The sequence below is a fragment of the Ipomoea triloba genome, chromosome 11 (assembly GCF_003576645.1).
Source record: "Ipomoea triloba cultivar NCNSP0323 chromosome 11, ASM357664v1".
NCBI lineage: Eukaryota > Viridiplantae > Streptophyta > Magnoliopsida > Solanales > Convolvulaceae > Ipomoea > Ipomoea triloba.
In genome coordinates this window covers 6,833,297-6,843,312 of record NC_044926.1, presented here as the reverse complement: position 1 = coordinate 6,843,312, position 10,016 = coordinate 6,833,297, and the positions used below count along the sequence as shown (strand labels likewise).

Below are 10,016 nucleotides of genomic sequence, written 5' to 3'. Positions count from 1 at the left end.
AATGGATTTCTTTGTTTCACTTCTTTTCTCCGAGTCTCACATTCTTTGCAGTTGACTACCACTTGCAATTTCTTTGTTGTTTGCAACTTATCATTTCTTTCTTGTAGGGAGATAGGTATACAACAGAAAGATCTTGGGGAGCAAGAATTGGAATTGTGGCTAAACCCTGTGCTGAGTTTGTTGCTGGAATACTGGGGACTTGGCTTTGCGGAGGTGTAGCTGTCCCTCTTGCTTTAAGCTACCCAGAACGAGCTCCTACATGTGATGAATGATTCGGTATGCCTTTGTTTCCACAATTTTTATTTAATATTTTCCTGCCAGCTTAAGTTCCATGTTCTTGTCTTCCAAGTTGGTTGGCATGCTTTGTAGAATCTAACCTTCCTAGTTGTTTTTGCTGGTTGGGGTGGTAGAAGTAAATAATACTTGATGTGTACTTCTTATGGTACTTTTATTGGACTCCGAACTCTAGTCCTTACTTGAGATGATTGTCATTTCTAATGAGGCTGATTATAATATTATATCTCTCCTTCCATAAGCCGTAGTTAATATGTGATGTTATGTAATCGGTATCATTTATTTCCATCCATTACTAATTTGGTTGAATTTTTATCTCAATTTGACTGTTAGGACATCTCTATGATTTTGAGTACCGAAGATCATAGGGAAATTATGACCAGTGTTGCAGCTAAGACTGGTGCTCAATTGTCTTCCTTCCACCATTCCCATTTCATCCACTGATCATACCAGTTACACAATGAGAAATGGTGGTAAAAGAGTACTGCAATTTGAATTCTCCAAAATGTACAAGGTTAATATGATGTGCTTATCTCTAGTTTACTATACTGTTATTTCATTTTTTTAATAATTGTGGAGTTTAGATACAATGTTTCTTTTTTATTATTTCCTGTAATAATGTAGGAGAGGACCAGCATTGATTTTGTACACTAGTGGTACTACAGGGAGACCAAAAGGAGTTGTGCACACACATACAACCGTCCTAGCACAGGTGTGCTTCAGGAATTATGTTCATTTATGCTTCTTAGGCACAATGATAGATGTATTTTTGTATTTGAACATTTACTTTATTTTCTGTGCATTACAATTTTAAATTTTGTTGTTCAGGTCCAAATGTTAACAAACGCATGGGAATACACATCCAATGATTATTTCCTGCACTGTCTACTCTACACCATATCCAAAAATGCTATATTTAATTGTACAGACTACAGAATTTTCCGTTTATATTATACTCACCCATCTGTGCTTTTGCATCATTCTTATTTGATTAGCTTGGCTTGAAGATTAATATGCCAATCCTTAACTTTCGATGAACATGTGCATGGGCTTTTTAATGCTTTATTTGCACCTATCTATGCAGGTTCCAAGGTAACTTCTATGAATCAAATTATTTAATTAAAATCAGTTTTATTATGTACTTTACTGATATTGGCTTTCACCTACAACACCCGTTCTGCTTGGTTGCAATACCCTCATAGTCACGTATCTGCTTTGCATTTTTGAAGGTTGAATTCATGCCGAAATTCAGAGTGAGAGGAATTTGGCAGAGATGGCGTGAATCATATCCTATAGATGGGAGTAAATCTGATGATGCAATAACAGTATTCACTGGAGTAAGTATGCTCATTTCTGCAAGCTAATGAATATTTGTGTCATTTTATGGTATAATCATAATTTTTGTTTTTTGTTTGTTTTTGTTTTTTTGGTCGTTGCCTGTAATTCTTGAAGTTTCCATGGCTAAACATTTCTTTGGCTTTAGTTGGCATCAAAGATTGAGTCAGACTAAATGCACTAATCTACTCTTAAATGTTTACATCAGCATGCTCATTATATTGTCTAAGAATCTACAGAATGCCTGTTGTCAATGCATTACTTATGCACCACCGCCCCCCCCCCCCCCCCTGCCCCCCCCCCCCCCCCCCCCCCCCCTTCAAATTCTTGTGCTAATTGTTCTCTGTGCTTGTTATAGTGTCCTATTTGGTCCAACAATAGCTGCAATCTTTACAGCTTTTTTAGATTGTATTTCTGTTTTTATTAACTTCTATAAAATTTTCTTGATGTTTATATTTCATTTTGATTTTCTCATCATTTAGGTTCCTACCATGTATACACGACTTATTCAAGGTTATGAAGCAATGGATACAGAATTACAAACAGCTTCTGCTTCAGCAGCAAGGCACTTGCGCCTTATGGTAATAAGTTGTGTAGACTACTGCGGACATAATTTTGAATGAGAAAGCCACCCCCAACCCCTGGTCTTTTTTTTTTTTTGGGGGTGGGGGTGGGGGGGGGGGGTGGTGCTCTTGACACCATCTTTTTGAACAATTGTCCCATAATCTTCTCTTTTATCCACTGCATACCCTATTTCCAGATGTGTGGCTCCTCTGCACTTCCTCTTCCTGTCATGCAACAGTGGGAAACAATCACCGGGCACCGCCTTTTAGAGCGATATGGCATGACTGAGGTATATGCAATAAACTGATGGGTCATGTCTTTATTAAGAGTTAAGATGCTATATTAGTATTGTCCATTTAATTTATTCTGAAAGGTTACTTCCATGCTTACTCTAACGGCAAAGCCTTTTAGTTTGTAATGGCAATTTCTAATCCCCTAAGAGGTCAGCGCAAAGGAGGTACTGTGGGCAAGCCATTTGCGGTTGTGCAGGTGAGTGTGTCTATAATAGTTTGTAGTTATAAGAGAACAAATTGGGTACTCTTACCTTATCAAGTTGCTTTTGGATATTGCCTTATTTCCTTGGTTTCCGATAGGCCAAGCTCCTATCAGAGGATGTTAACAGTGATGACAAAACAGGGGTGGGCGAGCTCTGCATCAAAAGCCCTTCATTGTTTAAAGGATACTGGAAACTTCCTGAGGTATTGATCTTTTCTATTTTACCTTTTTTCTTTTTGGCTCTTTTCATATTTGGCATTTTGAGTTCAGCTACTGAATTTGAAAATAGTTGTCCCAATGCCATTTGATTATTGTTTTCTAATATCAAATGCTTGTTAGGTTACCAAAGAGTCATTTACCGATGATGGGTTTTTCAAGACTGGAGATGCTGCTAGAATCGATGAAGATGGATACTATATCATTTTGGGCCGTAAGCATTTTTCGACACAGTATATGTCAAATTGTGTTGGCTTATGAGAGCACTCGACATAACTGCCTTCAAAATCCTTCCTAATTCTTCCTCCTAAGCGTTTTTCAGGTACCAATGCTGATATAATGAAGGTTGGTGGATACAAGTTATCTGCACTGGAAATAGAAGCCGTTCTCTTGGAGGTTGCTATTTCATCCTTTCATCTTACTCTTTATACTTCTTCCGAAATGCTTAGCTACATGATAATACAAAACTGGTTACACGACTAGAAGATTTTACTTTTCTTCCTCTCTTAAGACATTTGGTTAGAAACACGTTAGTTTTCACATAACTGAACTTCCTTTCAACAGCATCCGGTAATATCTGAGTGCTGTGTGTTGGGTTTACCCGACAAAGACTATGGGGAAGTTGTGTGCGCAATTGTTGTGCTGGACGCAGATCTCAAGCAAAAACGTGAAGCAGAATCAAAGCCCGCTCTCACCTTGCAAGAACTTTGTGATTGGGCTAAGGAGAAACTTGCCCCTTACAAGGTATTGCTCGCATTCTCATTCTTTATTATCATCCTTGAAGCAATCGTGGTGTTGCTTAATATTATTTTGTCATCTAGCTCGAATGCATCTACTTTCTGCTATTGTCGTTTTAACCTGCCATTGAAATTGCAATCGAGGATGAACTTAAGCTAGTTTGAAACTATATTATGACGCCTTGCAGATCCCTTCACGCTTTTATGTTTGGGATTCACTACCTCGCAATGCCATGGGAAAGGTTACATTCATTCCTGATTGTTTTCTGTTGTCCTTCTAAATGATCAAAACAAGAATACATACTTATCTCAGTCCCTTCTTCCCCGATTTTAGGTGAACAAGAAGGAACTGAAGAGAAATTTTAGTGATGGAGATAATTGAATTTTTGTCTATATAAAGGCCAAAATGTGCTCACATAGCAAGAGAGAAACAAAGGAAACAGTTACCAAGTTATCAGCTACAAGGATACAACATACAAAAACACGAAGGAACACGTTTTACATTTAAAATGATCTCAAGCGTTGGTTGAAGGTTTTGGCTCATCTTTGCACAGCTCAAATAAGATTTGGATCTTGATTGTCATGATAATTTTTAGCTACCCCTGGCAATTTAATTGGTGTCATTTCTTACAGCTTAGGCTTCGCTAAATGTGAATGCAGCAACTCACACTCACAAAGTGTGAATTTTGGAACACTAACCAACTTACCAACCTATTTTGATCACATGAAGCTACTGTTAGGAACAAAGAATAATATGTTTGAGAAAATTACCGATTTGGTCCCTCAATTGTTGGCGAGCTGTCAATGTAGTCCCTCAATCCCATATTCATCAATTTGACCCACGGAATAAATTAAGTTTGGACGACTTACTCCTTTCGGTCGCATTTCGTCGTTCAGCCGGTGAGGACCTAGTTTAAGCATGGGCAATTTGTACTTTTCATATGTTCAACACTCTCTTTGGTCTTTTCATGTGTTCAACACTCTCTTTGGTCTGCTGGGAACTTTGCTGCTTTGTTCATAAACAATGCAAGAGTTCACAATATCGTTCTCACTCGCAGTCCAAGTTTTATCTCCGAATCGTTATGAATTATCAAACGCTCATCTTTTTCAAGATCAGTGCCCCCATCTAAAGTTTCCCTTACCCAAAAAAAAAAAAAAAAATCCTTCTTTAGAGCTTTCGGAGAAGACAAAGAGTCATGGCAGGCAGTAACGAAATCCACCCTAATGAATCCCAGGTGCGTGTGTTCGCTGAGACAAGATTTCACCTTTGTTGGTTGATTGTAGGAGGATATGTGTTTTTGGCTTGATTTTCCCTTGCTCCCATGACTTGTGTCCATTTACATACTGAATATTCACAATTCAGTATGTAAATTGTGTATTTTGGATCAGAGTTCACATAATAATTTGTCGGGAAGTCTCGATGGGCTAGCAAAGAGGAAGTCATGGTGGCCCATGAAGGAAGGGGAACTCTTGTTGGGCTAACAAGGAGGAAGTCATGGAAGCCCATGAAGGGGAAGTCTTGAAGGGCTAGCAAGGAGGAAGTCATGGTGGTCCATGAAGGAAGACAAATTATTCTGTGGATCGAGATACATCTTGTAAAGTGGATTTAGATCTAAAATACACAATTTACATACTGAATGTTCAGAATTTAAATTGTAAATACACAATTTACATACTGAATGTTCAGAATTTAAATTGTAAACATATAAAATGTTTACTGAATGTTCAGAATTTAAATTGTAAACATATAAAATGTTCACAATGCAAATTGTGAACATTCAATATGTAAATTGATACGGTCTACCTTGTAAATACACAATTTACATACTGAATGTTCAGAATTTAAATTGTAAATACACAATTTACATACTGAATGTTCAGAATTTAAATTGTAAACATATAAAATGTTTACTGAATGTTCAGAATTTAAATTGTAAACATATAAAATGTTCACAATGCAAATTGTGAACATTCAATATGTAAATTGATACGGTCTACCTTGTAAAGTGGACTCGGGTTCATGGTATAACTATTAATGAAGGAAGGGGAAAAGGGGAAAGACATGGTAGCCAAAGAAGGAAGTTTTTTGTACAAATATCACCCAAAAAAGGAAAGCAACATTGGTTAGAGAGGGTACTGTATAATTTAAACTTACAGCAGAAATTTATAACATCAAGTTTTCATAGCTCAGTTGGTTAGAGCACCCGTTTAGTAAGCGGGAGGTCTTGAGTTCGACTCTCAATGAAAGTATAGTTTAAAATTTTTTACCACATCAGAGGATTTGAACGGTGATGACAAAACTGGGGTGGGCACTGGGCGAGGCCTGCACTTCCTGAGCTTTTTAATTTTACACTACCTCGCAATGCCAATACATAATTATCTCACTCCCTTCTTTCCCCATTTTAGGTGAACAAGAGAAATTTGAGTTATAGCGATAAATGAAATATGGGATTGAGTTGGACCAAGATTTTCATTATTTGGTTAAGTCTGATTAGGCCTATATTTTTATCAAACTAGCACAATCTAATTCAAATAATAATTATGCAAATAGTGGGTCAATCCTTCCATTTGACACCATTTAAAGTGAGAAAGAGCGAGAACTGAGTATGAGATAAGAATCTAAAAAATGTCTTTCTAGTAAAAATCTTGGAACACATTTTCAGTCAAAATGGATTATTTTTCTTTTGACCAAAATGAGTATTTTTAATTAATCTCATTTTTTTGTTGGTTGCTAAATATCTTTTTTTAAAACACACACACAGACACACTTGATAGTCATTTTTAAGTTTCCAAACAAATCATCAATTCTTAATTTTTACTAAAAAAGAGGCAAAATTATATTATAATTTTTCTATCAAACACTATTGAGTTTTCTATCAAGAGGACTATTGTTGGAATTAACTCAATTATATTATTATAAAAACTATACATTTTTTATTAATTTTTTTGGAGGGATGACGAGAAAAACTTGTATCCATTGCTCGAAGGAATGTACTAGGTAAACCTCAACTTAAGTTGTCCATAACTTATCGACTCAAACTAAGAAAGCCTCAGTAAGTCACTTCCACAAGAGATCCAATCCACACTTTTCATCATCTTAAACATTTTTCCATTCATGTTTCTAATGAGATTCGAACCCTCACACTGCCACATTTTTTTTTATAGTATTATTTTGTATAAAGTATTGCTCACATTCTCTATACAGAGCAAGCCAATTATTCGACTAATTCAGATGGGGTTGTTTTAGTTTAGAGTGATAACTTGATACATAATAAGTTAGGAAAATCATATTACATCACTATTAATTGGAAGGTATGGAGTTGAATTTCCAGATGATTACTATGATTAGACATTACAGATAAGGAGTTTAGTACAAAACTACAAATATCACAAGAAAAATGAAAGGAGTATTGGCTAGAGAGTGTACCTTTCTTCTTGTTTTAAACTATCAGCAAGGAATTGTACCACCAAGCTTTCATAGCTCAGTTGGTTAGAGCACCCGTTTAGTAAGCGGGAGGTCTTGAAAGCCTGTTAAAAATAGCTACTTTTTTTTAACAGCCAGTAAGCGGCTAATTCAATAGCAACTAGGTTCTGGTTTTCGGTTAATATTCTTACAACCATACATGTTTATTTGGTACATTACAAATAACAAAAGTACTGTTTGCCACAACATACTTCAAAACATTTTATTTCTCTTTTACAAAACACAGAGTACTAACACATGACAGACACTTCCACACTTCCAGCAGAAACACTTCTTAGTGTCCGGATTCGCACCATTGCTCAAGCGTGGGCGTCATCACTCCAATATTTTTCATGTCAAATATGTTTGCTGTTTCAAAGAAAAACATACATGTGAGCCACGAAATTCTGCACCACCAAAGGATGTTTGACAGTTAAGTTCAAGAAAGCGTTTTCATCTAATCTGCATTGGGAAATAGATAAAGCAAAGTAAATCCCAGGGAGTAGTTTAAAGAGACTGAATATGACCATTGCAGTGTGTGTATAGAGAACGAGCATCGTGTTTGCCTCTATGCTTTTAAGATACAGATGATGTCTACTGAAAAAAGTACTTAGAAATCAACAACCGAGAAAATCTTTGGTAAAGACTGTTAAGGGGCGACTAACTGCAGTAAAAGGCAAATGAGAATGATTGTAATGTAAATGCTGAGTTTCTAGAGATGGTGTTGGGTTAGGTGATTTTACGTACAAGTGTGGATTTCTGGTGTTGCAGCAGCCGTTGCATCAACAATAATAGTCACGGGATGATAGTTCCATGCAACTGCATCAAAAACTGTCTGCCTAATGCAATTTGGCGTTTGGACACCTAAATAGTAACAAGAAAGTTCAGGACTCAATACGGAAAAACACAGAAAAAACTCAAGTTTCTTGTTGGAAGTTCATTTATACCGGTGATGACTAAGCTGGTAATCCCATTGCTTTGAAGATATGAATGCAGGTTTGTGTTAAAGAAGGCACTGAAACGTGTCTTCACCAATTTGTAATCCCCTTCCTTGATAACAAGCCCATCAACTAGTTCAGCACCCACACTCCCCTTAGAAGCCGGTTTTGGCTTCCCAGGGGAATACATATGCCTTCGAAGCAGCTCAGCATCTCTTCCTGATGGATCATGCTCACGGACGACCTACCACCAATTTTCATATATTTTTTTTTATTCTAATTCCAAAATGTTGAGAGTCCTAAGAAATGGGTTTAAACTTTAAAGTGCCACTAACTAATTGGTTGGATTTAACATTTTAGTGTTGGTTTGACCCATTAAATTCAAAGAGGTTCTATTCTAAATGTGATCTTGATGCCATCTTAAATTCAAATGAAGCACAAATCCAAGAAGATTACTTTAACAACATGATGTTTTAACCCTAATCAAATCCCATTTCAGCATAGGAGTCAAGTTTCCACAAGCATAAAAGACACAATAGGTAAGGGATAACTTCAAAGCTCACAAATGCGAACCAAATTTCAAGAATTATAGATAAAATACAAACTTGGAATCAATGAAGTAAAAGCAAGAGCAACTGATTGAGAGTGGTATAAAGGGTACCCAAATAACGGGGATGCCACGCTTTCTTGCAACCTCAACGGCCTTAATAACGTTGGGGACGATAGCTTGGCCACCCCTAAGGTGAATAGGGCTACTTGGTAATATGAAATCATTCTGTAGAAAACCCAAGAAAAAAGTACAAATACAAAATTAGTGCATGAACATAGAAATGAAAGAAAATGAAGAGTGAAGAGTAAAGGTGAACTGCCTGCCTGCATATCTATAACCAGAAGAGCAGTGCTCCTCCATTTCTCGGTGTCACCGGAGGCCATTGAAGCAAAAGGGACAACTCAGGAAAGCTATTCTTGAATTGAATTTCCAAATATGGGAAGCATAAAAGAATGGACTCATTAGTCGCATAATTATATACATTTTCATCTTTAGTCTCCCAATTCGAACTTAAGTGGCAAAAATTGTCGATGAGAGGACTTACACATTTGCGAATTTGGAAACAATATAAATTTGCGTGTGTGTGTGTGTGTGTGTGTGTGTCTAGAAACAAGATTTGAGAAAACTGAGCTAGTCTTTTTCCCCATGAACCCAAAACTTGGAAATAGGATATCATTTAGTCTTGAGCTTTAACAACAAATAAGTCAGAGAAGAATAACACTTTAAATGTATTCAAGAAAACAGGTTTCTATTATTAATATGTTATTACTGTCCTGCTTCAATATTTATTAGTAATATTCTTCATCATATCAAAATTTTGACAAACTATTCCACCAGAATCCAATATCAAAGTTCAATCTTGAATAAAAATGATAACCAGAAAAGATTCCTACTTTATCTTTATCCATTCTAGTCTTTGTAAAATTTGAACCAAAAAGAACATGAATAAACAAATAATTGACCAAGAAAACAGTCCACCCCACCCTGGTGAGAAAAATGAATGTCAACTTGTAATTCACAAATCAATTAATTGATTTACTTCACTAAAGTACCACTAAAGACTATCATACCCAACACTGAAAAATTCCAAAGGATAAACAGCCAAAATGCCTTTCACAATAATAGAGTGAAGATTTGATGATTACCGGATTTGCTGACCCTGTTAGCTTGGACAGCAGAGTGGTGCTTTGTTGAGTGTACCGTTGCAATCCTCCTCCACCTCAAACTATCCAAATCTAAAGAAGTTAAGGTTGAGCTAAAAAGGAAGAGGAAGAGAAGGGAATGACTGTGCTGCTGTTATTTTTCTTGCTTTTTGTGTGTAGATGATGAGATGCTGTGTGTTACTATATTGTTTTCTTCTGAGGTAAAAAAGTCTACATAGCACAGTACAGGTGGTGGGGGAGACACTTTAGGAGACTTTTCTC

The 10,016-nt window shown here is 36.5% G+C and overlaps 2 protein-coding genes and 1 non-coding gene across 5 annotated transcripts in view; 2 read left to right on the top strand and 1 right to left on the bottom strand.

Moving 5' to 3' along the window:
- The window catches only part of LOC115997392 (malonate--CoA ligase), a 7,808-nt gene extending 3,204 nt beyond the window's left edge, over nt 1-4,604 (top strand). The window contains exons 9-17 of the mRNA XM_031236937.1: nt 2,112-2,210; nt 2,390-2,482; nt 2,605-2,682; nt 2,787-2,891; nt 3,028-3,118; nt 3,227-3,300; nt 3,469-3,648; nt 3,830-3,883; nt 3,976-4,604. Coding sequence (XP_031092797.1) covers nt 2,112-2,210; nt 2,390-2,482; nt 2,605-2,682; nt 2,787-2,891; nt 3,028-3,118; nt 3,227-3,300; nt 3,469-3,648; nt 3,830-3,883; nt 3,976-4,023 — 822 coding nt within the window. The 3' untranslated portion in view covers nt 4,024-4,604. The remainder of the gene's footprint in view (nt 1-2,111; nt 2,211-2,389; nt 2,483-2,604; nt 2,683-2,786; nt 2,892-3,027; nt 3,119-3,226; nt 3,301-3,468; nt 3,649-3,829; nt 3,884-3,975) is intronic.
- Nucleotides 4,605-5,817: 1,213 nt separating this feature from the next.
- TRNAT-AGU lies at nt 5,818-5,891 on the top strand. The gene has a single exon. It is a non-coding gene; the product is annotated as a tRNA-Thr (tRNA).
- A 1,281-nt stretch (nt 5,892-7,172) lies between these two features.
- LOC115995544 (probable inactive nicotinamidase At3g16190) lies at nt 7,173-9,935 on the bottom strand. 3 transcript variants are annotated; one of them, XM_031234602.1, is made up of 6 exons: nt 9,738-9,935; nt 8,916-9,007; nt 8,704-8,817; nt 8,052-8,286; nt 7,852-7,968; nt 7,173-7,473 (listed from the first exon to the last, which is right to left on the bottom strand). In XM_031234602.1, the coding sequence occupies exons 2-6, from the start codon at nt 8,973-8,975 to the stop codon at nt 7,400-7,402; spliced, it is 600 nt and encodes a 199-aa protein (XP_031090462.1). In that variant the 5' UTR covers nt 8,976-9,007; nt 9,738-9,935; the 3' UTR covers nt 7,173-7,399. The 3 variants fall into 3 exon arrangements, with proteins under 3 accessions (XP_031090462.1, XP_031090460.1, XP_031090463.1); XM_031234600.1 differs by having other exon boundaries at nt 8,916-9,002; nt 9,738-9,934; XM_031234603.1 differs by having other exon boundaries at nt 7,432-7,566; nt 8,916-9,002.
- Between the last annotated feature and the right edge of the window lie 81 nt (nt 9,936-10,016).